This window comes from Rhinolophus sinicus, chromosome 5 (genome assembly GCF_057876585.1).
Source record: "Rhinolophus sinicus isolate RSI-liver-muscle chromosome 5, RSI-T2T, whole genome shotgun sequence".
Lineage (NCBI taxonomy): Eukaryota > Metazoa > Chordata > Mammalia > Chiroptera > Rhinolophidae > Rhinolophus > Rhinolophus sinicus.
In genome coordinates this window covers 81,784,525-81,802,978 of record NC_142505.1, presented here as the reverse complement: position 1 = coordinate 81,802,978, position 18,454 = coordinate 81,784,525, and the positions used below count along the sequence as shown (strand labels likewise).

The 18,454-nt window shown below is 54.3% G+C and overlaps 1 protein-coding gene across 7 annotated transcripts in view; it reads left to right on the top strand.

Moving 5' to 3' along the window:
- NRG2 (neuregulin 2) overlaps positions 1 to 17,648 on the top strand; it is a 176,341-nt gene extending 158,693 nt beyond the window's left edge. The window contains exons 6-13 of one of the 7 annotated variants that reach the window (XM_074313623.2): positions 693 to 769; positions 5,065 to 5,157; positions 6,229 to 6,252; positions 10,105 to 10,207; positions 12,331 to 12,454; positions 12,783 to 12,910; positions 13,771 to 13,998; positions 16,529 to 17,648. In XM_074313623.2, coding sequence (XP_074169724.1) covers positions 693 to 769; positions 5,065 to 5,157; positions 6,229 to 6,252; positions 10,105 to 10,207; positions 12,331 to 12,454; positions 12,783 to 12,910; positions 13,771 to 13,998; positions 16,529 to 17,285 — 1,534 coding nt within the window. In that variant the 3' untranslated portion in view covers positions 17,286 to 17,648. Of the gene's footprint in view, positions 1 to 692; positions 770 to 1,145; positions 1,205 to 5,064; positions 5,158 to 6,228; positions 6,253 to 10,104; positions 10,208 to 12,330; positions 12,455 to 12,782; positions 12,911 to 13,770; positions 13,999 to 16,528 lie in introns of all 7 variants that reach the window. The other 6 variants (XM_074313624.2, XM_074313626.2, XM_019740335.3 and 3 more) reach the window with 6 other exon arrangements.
- The last annotated feature ends 806 nt before the right edge of the window (positions 17,649 to 18,454 follow it).

Below are 18,454 nucleotides of genomic sequence, written 5' to 3'. Positions count from 1 at the left end.
AAAGTTCAGCTCTTTCCTCCTACAAAACTTTTAGTAGCTTTTCATATGCCAACATGCACTGCATCTCTACAAGGATGCCTGGGAATGGATTTCCTGAACTTATTTGGCCATAGAACCTTCTTCAAAAGAACAAATGAGACATCTCCAAGGCCCCTTTTGTCATGGGCACACAGTCTGGGAACAGCATTCCAGAGTCTCCTTTGAGCTTTCTGGGGGCTGTTTCATGGATGAGCAAACCTGCCCAGAGCCCTGGAGAGGACCCTGGGGTAGGGCCTAGAAGGAGTGGCTCCCCAGAACTTGGTATTCCAGAGGCCCCCAGCACCCTGCCTGCTGACTGCCTGGCCCAAAGGGGCAACAGTTCTGGGGCCCCAGGCAAGTCAGAAGGGAAGTCTCAACAGCCATTAGGACAATTAGGCAGTAAGTTCCCTATTTCCCCACCCTGCTTCCCTATATCATCCTCCTCCCTGCCCCCCTCCCCTCCCCATCACCCACGGAGCCACATCTATTAGAGAGAATTTGAAGGAGATTTCCGAGCCCTCCACCCAGCCCCCCGACTCCAGCCCCTTCTGCGAAGAGTGTGCCCCAGTGCCCGACTTGGTTTTCTCATTCATCACTGTGCACTTTGATTTCTAACCTGAGCCTCGCGGATGATGCCAGTTTGTTCTGTGATTTTTCCCCTTTTCCTTCTCCAGATGTCCAAACGGATTCTTCGGACAGAGATGTTTGGAGAAACTGCCTTTGCGATTGTACATGCCAGATCCTAAGCAAAGTATGTTTGAAGATACAAACACGAGTCCCTGCTCCCTAGAAAGCTTCCGGGTGCAGTCCCCCCCGACATAGGGCGCAGGGCCAGGGGTGTTGGTTGTTTTGATCTTTGGCTGTTTTGTTTTGTTTCTCTTTTCTTTTTTGTATTTTGGTTTGTTAGTTCTTTTGTTTTGTTTTGTTTTGCTTTGTTTTTCATTTTTGGCCTAATCCTTGGGTTTAAAGTTCAGGGCTACAGGTAAGGGGCAGAGTGGCAAGGCCAGTACAAATGGTAACGGTGGCAAGGAACCCAGCTGGCATTGGCAGGAGCCCGTGCCGGGGTGTTGCAGTGCCTGTGTCTTGCTATCCTGGTTCTCTCTTTCTGGTTTTCTTTCTTTTGGTAGGTGTCCTGTGGGATACACCGGGGACAGGTGTCAGCAGTTCGCAATGGTCAACTTTTCCAGTATGTCTCTTTCTTCTATTTCTTTTCTTCCCTGGTGACTGACATTCTCCCCCTGCGGGAGGGATGGGGCCTTGTTTAGCGAGACTAGGGGGCCGTGGGGGGTGTCTTGGGCTCCTCTCAGTCCTCAGTGCTCACCAGAAGCCTGTGCAGAGGAAACCGATACACCCGTCACCCCTACCTCCCACATCGCTGTACAGCCCGAGTACAGTAACGCTGAATTCTCCCTGCAGCCGGCTGGAGCCACGCTCAGGCCTCCTCACTGCTTCTGGGTCGAGCAGCCTGGCCAGCATGGGAAGAAGCATTTACAGAGCCCTTACCTGCCTCTGAAGGCCTGCTTGAGGATGTCAGGCTGCCAATGGGGTCGGGCAGTGAGTGTATGCATGTGTGTGCTGGTGTGCTTGAGGGAGAGAAACAAGTTCTCGGACAGCTTAGTCTTCAGGTCTGGACAAAGTTTGTTTTGGTTTGATTTGGGGTGATGGGGGAATGGGGGAGGGGATTGAGGGAGAACAGGCTCCAGGGCAATGGTTTCCATGCTGGCCAGAGACTGGAGACATTTAGGTGGCTACAGGATGTGGGGGGCAGGGGGAAGGATGCTAAAGGTAGAAGGACTGAGGAATTGAGCGACGATTGGTGACTCTCTCCAGGCCCTCTCTGGTCTGAGTCCCAACCCAGGTGTTCATTCCCTTCCTTTCTTCCACTTCTGAGGTTGGAGCACAATTTGCTGAAAAAAATGTGAGCCCTGTGGTTGGAAGATGAGGCCGTAATTGTGGACTGTTTTATTTGGGACTGAGAGCAGTTCCTTCACGTGCCACCAGGTGGAGGTGGAGCAGAGCAAAAGGCCCCAGCCAGCCGTGGACTCCTTGTTTGGAGTGCAATGGTCTGTTGGCCTGTAAGGCGGGACCCTGTCACCCATCTCCCAGAGGCACTAGGCCCCTGCTCGGCCTAGCCCCCACTTCCTCTAGGGAGGACCTCTGGGTCCAATGAGGAGTTCGGAACCAGATGGGGCCTGGGCATGGAGCGGTAGAGCTCCAAAAAAGGCCAAGGACAGGACCCAGGAGGCCACTGAAATAGCCCTTGGAGAAAGGGGTTTGGGGGTTTGGGTCTCAGGGTGGATAAATGAGCTTTCCCAGTCCTCCTCAGGCCACAGCACAAAAGCCTAGAAGTTTCTGCTCCCTCCCTCCCCTTCTAGGAGCCTAGAAGCCAAGACTTGGAGAGGAAAGTAGAGGCCTCAGGGAGGTAGGGGCCAGTCAGCCCAGATGGTGAACTATCTTAATAGAGTGTGGGAGGCAGCATTCTCCCCAGGCCCCTCCAATTGGAGGCCAGAGAGGAAGGCCATGGGGATAAGAGCAGAGCCCATGGGCAGGGCACGTGGCCCAACAGAATTCTCTAGAGCCCAGGCTCCAGGAAGAATTGCAGAGTCAGATCCACCCCCACTGAAGTATCATAGGTCAGGAGGGGCCTCAGGATGGGGCAGAACAGCCAGGCAGAGGCCGAGGACAAGGGGAGAGAGGCAATGGGGGCCTATTCCTTTTCACCCTTAGGCTTATGGGACTGTTCTGGGCAGGGAGTCCCAGCTCATCCTGCATCAGAGCAGCAGAGTCTCTGGAACTCGGCCACTGGCCAAGCTTCTCTGCCAGCTGGGCTGCTTCAGCTTTCAGCTTAGATCTGCTGGAAGGGTCAACAGGGCCCCGGAAGCCCAGAAAAGAGCCTAGAAATGCATCCCCAGGCCTTCCTGCCTAGTATTATCAGGTTCAGTGCTGTTACTTTTGCGTAAAAGATCGATGCTCTTCAAGCACTTTGCCCAGAGCACTTTATGTCCTATTCAAGCAGATCATTATTGAAAAGGTAGTGGAAAATGCTAGCTTAAGTGTTCAGGCTTTGCATTCAGATAGACCTGAATAAAAATGCCAGCTACTGAGTTTACTAATTCTGGGGCCCCACTTAATCTCTCTGAGTTTGTTTTCACATCTGTAAAATGGAGAAATAACATTTCTGCCTGTAAGGGTGCTGCGAGGATGAAATAAAGTGATGTGTATGAAGGGCTTAGCAGAGAGCCTGCCATGGCTGTTTGAGTCCAATTTAGGCAGGAGGGCCAGCATCAGCCCCCTGGAGGCTGACTTCCAGCATATCCTGAGCACAGTATCTGACCTTATCCCTCTGCCCAGACAGTCTCTAGACCAGGTTACCTTTTGCAGAGGCCATGGAACATAGAGCCTGTGACCACAATATCACTTTGAAGCTTTTCCTTCTTCCACCGACAGCCCTTCCACTTCCCAAGAGTCAAAGCTTGTGCATCTATACATCCCACCCCATATAAAAGAGCGCACACACCTTCAGACATGAACACAAGTATGTATTCATACATGTGTAAACACACACACACATGTGCTCACACCTGCACAAACACATATGCTCCAGAGCCCACATCATGGCCTCGTTTGTCCAGGCACCTGTGGCTGTGTATCATAGGACAGGTCTAGGATGGGGACTTTGCATACTGTCTGCTAATCCTGCCCTTGGGAGTCCCACATCAGGTTGCCATGGTTACTAGTCAATATGAAATGTCTACTCAATGAGACCTGTCTGTAACTCAGTGGTGCCACTCCTCCTGGCTGCGTGGCAGCCATGAACACTGTAAGTAGGAGACTATATTTTTTGCTGGGGCAGAGATAGCCACAGGCCCCTCAGAATCCATCTCCAGTGAAAGGGAAGCGGGGCTGCCGTCCTAGTGATTGGCCAAGCACTCAGTGACATCATCAGTCCTGCCAGCCCCCACTCGTCCTCCTAAACAATAGTGGCCTTTACCTAAGGGGGAGGACAGTCAGGATGCTCAAAAGCTGCTGCTAGAGCCACTACTTGGATCCCAAAGGAATGATGTGGAAGAAAACTCTTAAGTGGTTTTGGGAACCTTGCTCACTTCTCCAGACAGTCGTCGTCCTCAGGACTAGCCAGTCAGGCCTGCCCAGAGACTCAATGGGCAGGAATAGCCATGGCTTAGCCCCAAGAGACTGGAGGCCTGTTTCAAGTCTCCCTTCTGCCCCCTAACGTGCTGTGTGACCTTGGGAAAGTGTCCTAGCACCACTGGGCCCCACGTAATACAACAGCAATCATAAGTGGGGCCCAGACAAGCGAGGAACCACAGTCCTCTTAGCGTCAAGCTGGGCTGTTCTCTCTCAGGGGGCATGACGAGATAGCCAAACAATGTGAGCTCTCTCGAGCTGCCTGGAGGGTCCCTAGGACAACAGGTTTAACTACTCAGGGAAAGTTGCCTCTTTGACTTTTTCAAGGTTGTACTGTCTGCTTAGCACAGCTGGCCAGCCCTGGGAGGCCTGGGAGAGGAGTGGATTCACTGTGCTTATGGCGATTCCTACCCCAAGCTGTAAGAGAAAGACTGCAAAGAAACCACATTTGAGATCACGCCCAACCTCACATTTAATAGCAAAGCACAGAAGGGTTTGTGTTTGGAAGGACTGGGGTTCGTGCTTCTAGGGTGTGGTGTCTGCTTGGAACTGGGGGTTAGAGCCCAGGATCTTCCTGAAGACTCTTTCAGTCAGAGCCATCTTGGTCCCTGGCTCAGAGCCACCCTGCTGTCCCATCGTATTCCACCTGCAGAACCCTCTGGAATCTCTATGAGGAAGCTGAAAGAGATCCAGGTACGGACAATGCACAGGACTGCCTACTGATGTCCCCGTGCTCTCCTTCCTGTACAGGAGACGAGAACATCAGAACACAAGTTCATCTGCTCCCCAATCTTGCGGCGCTTACTGTGTGCATGTGGGGAGGCCGTGCCGTGGGCCCTGTGCCTGTGCTAAGCCGCACACTGCCCCGGCCTGCTCACGTCTTCCCCTCACTGTCCGTAGGCACTTTTGACAGAGGAGCAGACAAAGACTCTGACTTGTCCACACCCACTCAGCAAATTAGAGACAGAATTGAGCCTCAAGGCCTCAGGACAGGTACTGGCCACTACACTGGAATGGTTGGTGAGCTTTTCAAACACGCTGTTGAGATTTCTGGGCTCCCACCCCAGACCCTGATGCTATTGGTCTGGGTGACTCTGAAGCACAGCCAAGTTGCAAACCACCCAGAGATGCCATGGTCAGGCCAGGCTCCCATTTAACAGATAAGAGACTCAGAGCTAGATAGGCTGGATTTGCTTGGAGCCACACCCTTGGGCAGGCCTGAGCACCTACCTCAAAGGATCTTGAAATTGCACATTTGCAACATGATCCTACTTTAAAGAGTACAACTGGACCAACATTTAAGGGGTACAAGGGGTACTTGTCTCTCAGAGTTGCAGTTTGCTTTGCTAAGTTGTGAAATCAGGCTTAGACCCCAAGGCCTAGCCCCTATAGGATTCTAGAGTGTTGGGGGTGTCAAGTGGAGATGTGATCTGCCACCTGGAGCCTCCTCCTCTCCCCAGTTCTGTTCCCACAAACTCTGAGTCCCCATGCCCAGGCTCCTAGTAGATGGGCATGCCAGCTAAGCTGGTGAGGGCAGGACAGGGACAGGGGGTCAGTCTGGGTACCCTGCACTCTTGTTGCGAACAGAAAACAGGGCCCATGAATGAGCTCGGGGCTGAGCAAGCCATCTCCCGGAGTGGCTTGAGAGTGCCAAAGGCCTGGCACTGGAGTTGGGAGGGAGGGAATGGGGACGCTGGACCCCTGTCCCCACTTACCTTTCCTCCCTGGGGACATATGCCAACTGACTCTTGCGCCTCTGCCTCCCACCAGGTACTAACCCCACAGCTCATCTCTAAAGAGCCTGCCCTGCCTGTTGATCCTAACATTTCCTTTCTCCACCCCTCTCAGGGGCTCTTGGGAACGGGTTGTCAGGGAAGGGGTTCAGGAAGCCGGGTGGGGACGCCACTAACCTGCTTTCACCTCACAGGCTGGCTGCTGGTGTCTGAAGAATCCTGACCAACGTTTCTCTCTCTCTCTCTCCTGCCCTCGTCCTCCCCCATCTCTCTCTGTATCTCTCCCTCCATCCCTTCCCCTCTCTGACCCTCCTCTCTTCTGCACTGCCAGAGCACCTTGGATTTGAACTAAAGGGTACGGAGCCTTCATTTATCACTCAGTGCGATCCACACAGCCCCTCTCTGCAGCCTCTGACACCACATGTGCTGGATGTTTGGCTTCCTTTCTAAAACATGGAAAAGAGAGAATTCCAAAAATCTCCCGACTCCATCCAGATGTCCTATTTGGGGAGACAAGGGGAGCTTGTGAACGGCAGGGTACCCTGTGGTTCAGGCTGTGCCCCTAGTGTATGGCAGTGCCCCTTGCCTGGGGCCAATTGCTAGGAGGCCGCTGAGGGGAGGGGCCTCCTGAGCTCTGTGCAGTCCAGTGGGTCAGCCAGACTAGAGAGACAGGCCCCTCAGGGAGCCGGTGTCCGGAAGCCACGGCATCCTGGTTTGGAGAGTTGTACAGAGAGGCAGCACTTTCCATTTAACTTTAATCCTCCTTCCTTCTCCCATTCCATCTCCATTGCTTTTCATTCGGCACCAGGCTGGTGGCTGAGAACGTCATTTGTCTCTGCCCCCTGCCCTGGGTCTGTCTGCCAGGCTTTGCCATCTGCTTGAGGCTGTCACTCCCTCCAAGATCTGTCCCCACGATGGCACCCGTGTTCGTCTGTAAGCAAGGGTCTAGGGTGGGCTGGCCTCTACTGCCTGCCCTCCTGCCCCCCCAGTGGAGAATCTTACCTCCCTCCCACTCCTGCCCTCTGGCCCCTGGAAAACGCCTTGGATGGAAAGGGACTTTGAGGGGTCAGTCTGTCCAGCTCTCTGGCTTGTGCTGGAGGCTCCACGCTGCCTCAAGTGTCCAGATGTATTACAGCAGGAGACATGAAGGGGCTCTGAGGGGCCAAGGCTTCAGTGGGATCAGACCTCAGATGTGATGTGGAGCCTACAGCCATGAAAAGGCTGTTTTCGTGGCAGGTTTGGGGAGGCCCCAGTGTCCCCACCACCCAGCCCCTATCAGCTGTTCTTAGTAGAAGCTAGAGCTAAAAGTCTGTGTGTGAGAACATGTCTGTCTGTTGACTATGACAGGGTGGGGAGGACAGAGGCTGGATCTGGGTGGTGACGGTGGTGGTGGCAAGGTGCACAGAGGTGAATCTGTAGGTGTGTATGTTAGGGTGGTAGTGAAAGTGTTTATAAGTGTTTATACCTTGTTAGGTCTCTCAGTGCAGGATGTAAGTGCATGGAGGGGCGCAGTGAAATACCTTTGTGTTAAGGGTTGAGCATTGTGCAGTTGGAACTGTGAGGGTAGGGAGGTGAGTGTGAGCCTATGTGAATATGTGTCTGTGTCTGTCATGGTGGTCTGTACATTCATTCACTCACTAACTCAACAAACACCTGTTGAACCCTGCAATTCGCCAGAGTCTGGCAATCCGGTACAGAGTCCCTGCCCTCCTGGCGCTCAGATGCGCAGGGCGAGACAGACAACAAACAGGAAAGCTATCAGGTGGTGGTAAGTGCTACTCAGAAAATAAAAGAAGGTAATGGGATAGCATGTAGCTGGAGTGGGAGCTACTTTAGCTAAGTGGTCAGGGAAGGCGTGTCCAATGAGGTGGCATTTAGTGACATGAAAAAGTAGCCAGCCCTGCAAATAGTTGGGGGAGAGTGTTTGAGACAGGTCAGGGATGGGATGGTGGAGTGGGCTTGCTCCATTCAATGGATGGAAAGACTGCCAGCAACTCTGGAGCACGGCAGACATGGGAAGGGGACTGCAGATGAGATCTAAGAGGAAGGCTGGGGCCTGGTCATCCGGGACCTTGTAGGCCATGGTAAGGCTTTGGGTTGTATTCAAGTTGCAGTGGGAAGCTATTGTGAGTTTTTAAGCAGGGGGTAAAATGCTCTGCTTTGTGTTTGTAAGTCAATATGGTTTTGGGGTCAGGGGCCAGGGTGAGGAGTGGAAGCAGAGAAAGCAGTTAGAAGATGGCCAGCTGTCCAGATGAGAGATGGCATCATCTTGAACTAAGCTGGAAGCAGTGGAAATGGAAAGAAGTAGTCAGATCCAGGATCTTCTTGGGAGGTAGCACTGCGAGGACTTGCTACCAGGGTAGACAGAAAGAAAGAAAGTGATCAGGAGTGATTCCAAGGTTTGGGGGCTGAGCCACCAAGAAAGGTGGTGCTGCCACTGAAGAAATGTAGGGCGCTAGAAGCAGGTTTGGAAAGAGGACGGGACCAGTGTGTTTGTGTAGGGCCGTGGCCGTTGGATGTAGGAGTCTGGAGCTGAGGGAGAAGTCAGGGCAGGAGATATAAATTTGAGAGTCGGCTGCATACCAATGGCATTTAGACTCTGAGTCTGGGTAAGATCACGAAGGGAGAGAGAACAGGTGGAGAAAAGAAAGGCCTGAGAGCTCTGGGTCCTTCTGTCCAGGAGTCCACATAGAAGAAGGGGAAGCAGCAATTCGCCAGAGCCATCAGCCAGTGAAGGAGGAGGAACCTGACGAGAGCGGGAGTGTGTCCAGCAGGGGGAGTCAGCTGAGAGGTTGTCAGTGACCATGACCAGAGTGGTCTCAGAGGAGTGACAGAGACAGATGTCTGACTAGAGAGGACTGAGGGATGGACGGGGATGAGAACTGGAGGCAGGAAGGACATGAGCCACACAGCCTCGAGCTGCGGGCCAGAGGTAGAGGGCTGTTTGTTCAAGACTCCACATGGTTATGTTTCTGTGGCCATGATCGCACGCACAGGTATGTGCACCTGTGCTCTAGATGTGTGTGTGAGTGCACCTTTAGAAGGGGTCTGTCTGTGTATCAGATAGGTGTAGCCCCACAGAGTGTGTGTCTGGAGGGCTTGTTCCCCCAGGTGTTTGCTGGTGGGTATACCTTTGCCACAGGAAGTTCAGCAAGCCCGAGGGCTTAGCGACATTTCCCAGGGCTCCGCCAAGGCATTGGGGTCCAGCCTCCACTTATCCCTGCACTGTGGGAGGAGAGTGGTGTGGAGGGGCCAGCCAGCAGGTGCGAGTTGGGGCAGGAGTGGGTGTCTAGACTGTATGCCTAGACTACGGCTGGTGCTATCACCTTGTTCCTTTTCTTCCTCCTGGCTTTCTCTGTTCTAAAAGGGTAGGGGGTGCTCCACCAAGAAGTGGGAGGTGAGGGCCTCGCCCGGTCTTTTTGAGGGCTTTAAGGCCCAGCCTAGCTCAGCTCCTTGGAAAGGGTGGGGCTGTTCCTGGAGCACAAGGGCTGTCCTGGATTTCAAGGGGCTGTGCCGCCACACGTGGGCTTCTCACAGGCAGAGATGGGGAGGGCTGGTGTGGGCCAGGGCCACAACCCTGAGCAGGCTGCAGAGATAAATGAAGGCTTTCTCCCCGTGCCCTCAGCTGTGAGCTTGGTGAGCGCCGTCCCTGCTCCTGGCCCTGGCATCCCTCCTAAGTCCAGCCTCTGTGTCTGATGTCCTGTCCCCACCAGCCCAGAACAAGCCTTTGAGAAGCTACAGTGGCAAGCCAGGCCTCTGCTCAGGGCTACCATGTTCACCACCATGAAGAACAGCTCCCCCCAGCCCATCAAGGTCCTTTGCAGCCACCAGGCCATAGTTGGCAGGGCAGGGTTGCTGGCCAAGCTGGGTTGCCCTCCTCTATGGCCTTGGGAACTTCGCCTCCATCCCCCCATCCCCTTACATTTTCCACTCACATGCCCACAGCAGGGCATGGGGTTTGGGAAGGTGAACTTGGGTGTAGTCACTTGTGCCCAGATCCACAGGTGGGTGGCGTTCGGGGGAGCAGAAGGCAATCCAGGAGCGGGCAGGAGGGAGGAGGATGCTGGGGAAAGAAAGAGGGGAGCAAGCTGGGCAGGACCTGAGCTGGAGGGAGCCCAAAGCTTTGGGGGCAAAGGGAGGGGTCTCTGCACCACTGTCCCTGAGGTCCACCTCCCGCCTGGCCCCCTCACATCCCCTGCCTCTGCAGAAGCCGAGGAGCTGTACCAGAAGAGGGTCCTGACTATAACCGGCATCTGTGTGGCTCTGCTGGTCGTGGGCATCGTCTGTGTGGTTGCCTACTGCAAAACCAAGTGAGTGTCAGGCACTGAGGCCACGGGCAGGCCAAGCCAAGGGTGGGCCTCTATGACGGCTTTTGTAAGGCCGGACTCTCCTCCCCAGCCCCTAGCATCATGCCCGGCCTAGCCCCCCACACACACATACACACACACACCTTCCTATTGCCTCAACTGCCTGCTGGTGTGGGGCCAAAGGGCTGGGCCAACAGGCAGGGGCAGAGGGTGGCAGAGACAGGCCCCAGAGGACTGAACAGGAATGGTCATGAGCATAGGTATTGGAAGAAGACAGATGTGGGTTTGAATCCAGCTATGCCATTTCCCATGTGACCCTGAGCAAACTGATGAACTTCTCTGAGTCCTCATCTGTAAAATGGGAATGATCCGAGTATGTACCGCAGAGGATACTGTGAGGGGGCATCTGGCTTGTCGAGTAGGCAGGCCCTGGGGCAGTGCAGCGAGTGGGGAAGCGTAGAGAGGAAGGGGTACATTCCCAGAGAAAAAAGAGACCTCACAAGGCACTGCCTGGTCCCACCTAGGAGCAGTGCAGGTAAGAACACAGAGAAGGTGGGGTTCGGCCACCCCTGGGCAGAGGAAATGTGGGGGCAGAACCTCGGGGCAAGGGGAAGAAAGGAGCAGAAAGGAGTCTGGGCAGTTCCACTAGAATAGTGGAAGCTAAAAAACAAATGCAGGAGAAGGTCAGCGGTGTTCCTAGAGCATAAGCAGAAACTAGCAACTAGCAACCACTCTAGTTGAGGCAAAGGGCTAGGGTCAAAATCAAACAGTTGGAACCCAGAGGGCACCATTGGCCTCAAGTGCCAAGATAGGGAGGTTGGGTTTATCCTGAAGGCGTTGGGTTGCAGAATGATGTAGTACAGAAAAATGATAGGTTTGTCATATCTGTTCTTAACTGGAGAGCAAGAGCCTGGGCACAGCCACAATTTGTGGGACTTAGTCCCTGGGTCTTGACTCCTGCTATCCCGATCTCTGGGATCGAAGGCCCTGCCAGTCCTGTTCCAGATAAGTCCAGGATCAGAAAGTCAAAGGGAGGTATGGAAGAAGTTGGGGGGAAAGCAAGCATCCTGTTCTAACCCCGACTGCACTTATTTTCTCAAGAAACTTTCATTCAATACCTGCTGGACACCAGGCCCTAAACCAGGCACATGACCTGTGCTCTAAGCACAAAGGTCACAAGACACATTTCACAGTGCCTAACCTCGACTAGAGGGCAGGAAGGGTTTCCCTGAGGAGGAGCATTTAGGCTAGGCCTGAGAGATGCTGAGGAGTTAGCAGGTGAAGAGGCAGAGAATGTGTTGCAGTTGGATGCAACAGTATGTGCAAAGGCCCAGAGGCCAGAGAGGGCAGGCACAGTGAAGGATCAGAAACAAGCCCTCCAATGCAGCATGTTGGGGTGGGGAGAGGCCAGTGAGACACAGGGCTGGGAAAAGAAACAGGAACTGAGGGCCAAGGAAGGATTTTAAACAGGGGAGTGACATGATGGGACTTGTTGATTACAAAACAAATGTAATAAGTATTTATTATGTCAAAGTAAAGGGGCCCTATAGACGTCGACTCCCTGAGCACAGCACCCTGCTTCATATTCTTCATAACACTTTGCTGAATGTTTCTTGGTCACATATTTGTTTATATGCTTATCATCAGCTTCCCCTACTGACCTGCAGGCTCCAAGAGGGCGGTGTCTATCTTCTGCTCCAAAACAGCGTCTGGCACATAGTAAAAAGCCAATTAAATACCAAATAAATGAGTGAGTGGCCAGTAGATATTTTATCTACTCTTAGTGCTCAGTGGGCCTTGGGATGGGTAAATGATCACCCCATTTTACAGATGAGGAAAGTAAATCATGGAAAGTTTAAGCAACTTGCCCAGTGTTACACAGCTAGAAAGCAGTAGAGTGCTGCTGTCTCGGCAGAGCCAAAGCTCATTACCACTACATTCACGTCCTGCTGAATTTAGGCTGGGGGCAGATTGGAGGGGTCCTGGCTCAGGGCAGCCGGAGCACAAAGAGCAGGAGACTGCCACAGCAGTCCAGGTAGAGAGGACTGGTTCCCCCAGAGGGACAGCTAGGGCAGCTCATGCATTGTGTGGGGGCATGCCAGGCTAATGCGCCCTCCCCTGTGCAGAAAACAGCGGAAGCACGTGCACAACCACCTCCGGCAGAACATGTGCCCAGCCCACCAGAACCGGAGCCTGGCCAACGGGCCCAGCCACCCCCGGCTGGACCCTGAGGAGATCCAGATGGCAGACGTGAGTGGTGGTATTTCTGGGTCCCCCTCTGAGCCCTGGCTATACAGCCAGCCTTCTCGTGCCCCTGAAGGATAGACCAGGGTAGCAGCCAGCCCTTCCCATGCTCAGCCTTGCCTTGCCTCACCAGAATAAGTGGCCTTGCTTTGCCCACTTCTTTAAGGAAGGGCAGGGGGGTGATTTGCTGGGGCCATCACTGCCCCGAAATCGAGTCACTTATCCAGTGGACCCCTCCCGACCTGGAGCTTAGTGCCTCCCTTCCTCATCCCCACCAGAAAGGAGGGCTGACTCAGTCACCAATCACTAACTCCTGCCAAACTCTCTGTTCCAGTATATCTCCAAGAACGTTCCAGCCACAGACCACGTCATCAGGAGGGAAACCGAGACTACCTTCTCTGGGAGCCACTCCTGTTCTCCGTCTCACCACTGCTCCACAGCCACGCCCACCTCCAGCCACAGGTGGGCACCACCAAGACCCCCACATAGACGTGCAGGCTTCTGTACCCACACCCACAGAGAGAGAAGACACACATCACACACCTGCCTGCCGACACAGAAAAATCCCCAGCCAGGCTCTGTATTGAGGGTCCCTCTGAGCGGGAGGATGGAAGTAGGGGGCTTGAAACCAGAGCCCACCACCAAACATTCATCCAAGTGCTCAGGGGACCAGATTCCCTTGTCCAGTCTAAACCAGCCCCAGAGAAACAGCAGTATCACTGGGCTCCCACCCAATGCTTAGTTGTGTTTGAAACTCGTTAGCACCACCCTCTCTGGCATAAAGTGCCTGCTCACTCAAAGGCCCAGAGCTATTTGATACCCTCTCCTGGGTTTGCCCACAGGAGAGAAGGAGGGCTTCCTTCTCACCAGGGGTGGGGCGGCCTGTCCACACAAGTACAAGGCTCACGCAGCTCAGAAATAACATGATTGGCCCCTTTCTTCCTTGGGGACCAGCATGGCATAGGCAAGCCACTGGGGCTGGGCTCCTGAGGTAGGTGGCTAAGGACCCTGGGAGTGGAAGGGTCCCAGGCAAGGGGCCCTTGGCATAGGCTAGAGTGGGAATTGGTTGCAGGGAGGAAAAGAAGAGGCCTTTGCACATTGCAGCTCACCCATCCACAGGACCCCAGCCCTCCTCCTCCCTGTGTCGGGGTTGGGTATTTGTGATACTATACATCAGCCCAGGGTGGAAAAGGGCAGTGAGCTGAGGGAGCCTGAGATGGAATAAAGAACCAGGGAGGGGGTGGGCCTGGGACTACACCTGCTGGGCTGCCCTGTTCCTTCCTGACTACCCACCTCACCCCAACCCCTCCTGATTGCTCCAGGCATGAGAGCCACACATGGAGCCTGGAACGTTCTGAGAGCCTGACCTCTGACTCCCAATCGGGTATCATGCTGTCATCGGTGGGCACCAGCAAATGCAACAGCCCAGCATGCGTGGAGGCCCGGGCACGGCGGGCAGCAGCCTACAGCCTGGAGGAGCAGCGCAGAGCCAACGTGCCACCTTACCACGACTCCATAGATTCCCTGCGTGACTCCCCACACAGTGAGAGGTCAGTTCCTACCCCATGACCTGTGCCCCACCTTGGCCAGAGAGCTGGCACCACTGACCCAGGGCTGACCTTTAGGGCACCTCAGAGACACTCCAAAAGCCTCATCCCCATTTTTCAGATGTGCAAACAAGGTCCCTGAAAGGTTCAGTTATCTGCTTAGGGTCATCAGCATGTTAATGATAGATTGGGACTATGGCAAGGCCAGTGGACCCTGGGTGCAGTGACCATCTAATTGAATTGTCCTACTAGACACTTTTCAGAGTAGTGGAGGATGTTATTAATAATTACACTGGAACATCAGGAACAAGCAGGGGCTGTCCCAAACAAACTGGGCGTACAGTTGCTCTACCCTGCTGTTACCTAAAGGCCCCATGTCCCAGCAGGAACAGAAAGACACTAAGATCGAGCAGGTTGGAGGTGGGAGAGGAGGTTGTCTGTGAGGAGACTGACCAGTGCAGGATGGGCATGAGCCAAGAATGACCACAGGCCCTGGCAGTTTCAACAACAAGGCCCTGTGGATCATAATGCCATTTGGCTCCCGAGCAATGGATGCAGTGAGAACTAGAAAACTCCCCTTCTTCCCTGACTCCAAGCCAGGAGTCAAGTGGCCCTTGGCAAGTGGAGTATACGGGAGTAGAGCAGAGGAAGGCGCAGAGAACAAGGATGTCCGGGCTGGAGTGGAGGGAGAGAAGCAAGTATTCTCCCACTCTCAACTCAGCCTACTCCATGCCGGCCCTGTGCTGGGCAGGCCTGCCAGGGGGCCCAGAGATGGTCTACCTTGTCCTTGCTCCCGAGGAGTTTCCAGCCATGGGCACAAACCCCTGGAGCTCACCACTGCCTATGGAAAGTGCTAAGCACAGGACACCCCACCAGGGCAGAGAAAACCAGTGTGACTGCAGGCTCTGGGAAGCAACCAGGTTTTCCAAGACCAACATTTCCAAGCCTAGCTCCACCACCTGTGCAATTTGGGGCAGGTTGGTCACCTTTGTGCTTTTGTTTCCTTCACTGTAGAACAGGGAAGACAATGTCTATCATTATGGTTCTTGTGACAGGCACCAGAACTCACGTGCACAAAGCTTTTTGCATCCTATCTGGCATGGAGCAGGTGCTCACTAGGCATAGCTGTTATTATCAATAGCAGTAGGACTCCTTCATTGTTGGGAGGTAGAGAGACAGAAAGCATCTTCAAGTGCCAGCAGAGGTGAGGTGCTGGGGAGGTACCTGGAGGAGAGTGCGCTGTGAGGAGAGGAGCTGGGCCTGAACAGGCAGGCTGGGGCCAAATAGATGCTGATAGCCCTGGACTTCTGCTTAGGAGGAGGGCCCTGGGTGGGTAAGCAGAACTGTGCCTTTCAAAGATTGCTCTGGGAACTGAATAGAGGGAAGGATGAGAGGCCTGGGGTGGGAAAATGACCAGTGAACTACTAGGCCCAGGACAGGGTGGAGCAGGGCAGAGGGTGACTCTAGGAGAGGGGGAATGGATATGACTTGGTGGTTAATTTTGGATGTGCATGTGGGAGAGGGATGAGAGCCTGTCAGGTGATTCAGAAAGAGAGTAATGGGGACCCCGGAGAGCAGTGAGGTGCCAGCTCTACAGTTTGGAAGAGAGGTGTGGAAGTGGGTGGGCCCTGTACCAAGGCAGACAATGGTTGGGCAAGAGGCTGATGAACTTCAGCAAGGTGATGTGGAGAAAGAAAAGGGACAGGTGCCTGGGACCCAGACTGGGAGATATTAGCAAGGGCAAACTTTTGGAGGCACTGGTGGTCTTTAGCCCTAAGCAGAGACACTTTGGTGGAGTGTTGGTAATTATCAGCCCTGAGCTAAGGACCCTGCCTCATGTGTGAGCAGTCACTTCCCTGAGGCTGCTTTTAGCTTCAATATAAGCAGGAGTGGTTCCTATACTGAAGCCATCAGCCACGGGATGAAATTGTCCCTGCAGGAACAGTGAGTCCAAGACACAGGTGTGGCTGAATGGGAACTAGTGGCTTTTGGAATCGGGTAGTATAAGTCCTGGTTTCTGCCTGGCCTCTGTTCAAATCCCAGCTCCACCACTTGCTGGTTGTGTGACCCTTGAGTGATTTAAATGTTCTGAGTCTGTTTCCTTACATATAGTATGGGACTAACATAAGGGTCTTAAAGAATTACTGAATTCAACGAGGTGGTACAAATCAAATGCCCCAGCCTAAGCCTGACCCAAAGTAACCATTAAGCAATACCAATGACTGTGAGCTTCCCCACAGCAAAGAACCATTCACGGAGGCTTATCCTGGGTCAGGCAGGCACTGCACTGGGCTATGGCATCCCATTGATACATTTACGGACTCGTCCAAACAATAGAATGGAAGGAGCACTGTGGTTATCCCCGCTTAACCCAAGAGGAAACTGAGGCTCGGAAAGGTTAAGGAAATTGCTTAAGGTCACTGAGGATTAACACCATGGTTCTTGCAGGCCTAATCTAAGGCAAGACCATTGCTTTTCTCTTTTTATCGGGTTCCACCCCGACCCCGGCCCACGCCTCTGCCTCTCCCTACAGGTATGTGTCGGCCCTGACCACGCCCGCGCGCCTCTCTCCTGTGGACTTCCACTACTCGCTGGCCACGCAGGTGCCGACTTTCGAGATCACGTCCCCCAACTCGGCGCACGCCGTGTCGCTGCCGCCAGCCGCGCCCATCAGCTACCGCCTGGCGGAGCAGCAGCCGCTCCTGCGGCACCCGGCACCCCCAGGCCCAGGGCCCGGCGCGGACATGCAGCGCAACTACGACAGCTACTACTACCCTGCGGCGGGGCCGGGGCCGCGGCGTGGCGCCTGCGCGCTGGGCGGCAGCCTGGGCAGCCTGCCCGCCAGCCCCTTCCGCATCCCGGAGGACGACGAGTACGAGACAACCCAGGAGTGCGCGCCCCCGCCGCCGCCGCGGCCGCGCGCCCGCGGCGCGTCCCGCAGGACGTCGGCGGGGCCCCGGCGCTGGCGCCGCTCGCGCCTCAACGGGCTGGCGGCGCAGCGCGCACGCGCGACGCGGGACTCGCTGTCGTTGAGCAGCGGCTCGGGAGGCGGCTCGGTCTCGGCCTCGGACGACGACGCGGACGACGCGGACGGGGCGCTGGCGGCCGAGAGCACACCCTTCCTCGGCCTCCGCGCGGGGCACGAGGCGCTGCGCTCGGACTCGCCGCCGCTGTGCGGGGCGGCCGACAGCAGGACTTACTACTCCCTGGACAGCCACAGCACGCGGGCCAGCAGCAGACACAGCCGCGGGCCGCCCTCGCGGGCCAAGCAGGACTCGGCGCCCCTCTAGGTCCTGCCGCCCCCGCCACCCCTGTCTTTAAAGAAAACAGAGACCACCGACTGGAGAGAGGAGGAAAAATGAAATAAAAATATTTTTATTTTCTATAAAAGGAAAAAGGTATAACAAAATGTTTTATTTTCATTTTAGCAAAAATTGTCTTATAATACTAGCTAACGGCAAAGACGTTTTTATAGGGAAACTATTTATATGTAACATCCTGATTTACAGCTTCGGAAAAAAAAAGAAACAACAAAAAAAAGAGAGATGGGCCAATTTTTTGACTCTTTAATAGAAACCTATATTGTGGTGCCTTTTGCTGTACGCTAATCTGGAGCTCCTGGAGAGAAGTCTGGGTTGTGGGTTGGGGGTGGGGGAAATGTAGGATCCCGAGCTGGCGGGGGTGAGAAACCGGGCAGAGAAGAGGCTGCAGCGTTCTGGGGGGAGGTGGGCCAGGTGCGGAGCGGTGACAGATTGGCCCTGAGGACGGAAATGAGGACAAGAGTAGCTTTGCCCTCTAGTAAGATCTTGAGTCCCGGACCCCGTGAAGAGAGGGCAGGGATCCTAGGCTTGGAACTAGAGTTGGGATCAGGTCATGTCCAGGGGGAGACTAAGGCCCAGCGACAGCAACCTGAATGGGGAGGGGGCCTCCCCACTCCTCACAGCTGCTAAGGGGGGAGGCACTGAGAGCCAGGTCTTCCCAACAGCCCCTGCCCCAGGGAGGAGGCAGCTCTGCCAGGGCCCCAACGTTTGCGGCTCCTCCTCCCCCATGGCCTCCAGGACGCCCCTCCGTCCTCTGCAGCACCTTCGTTTACAGGTCGTCTTTTCTATTTTACGCCTGCATGTCCTTTGCATTTCAGATTCTTTAGATTGGATGCATGGTCACGCTGGGACCGAGAAGAGCCACTTGACAGTGTATTTGAGTCCCCTTTTAGCAATAATGCAACACCATTTCCTTCTCACAGCCTGACCCCCCAGCCCCCAACCCATCTATGACTTCCACTCCTCTCCAGTCCTGTCCTCCCCACCCCCCAAAACTGGGTCCACTGCTAATTTGTCAAAAAGATAATTGTTTAAAAAAATATCCCAAACAAGTGGGAATCCTGCCCTGAAATGTCCAAACACCTGACTGTTGACACTTGAACATTTTTATATTATAAATAAAATCAGAAATAACTCAT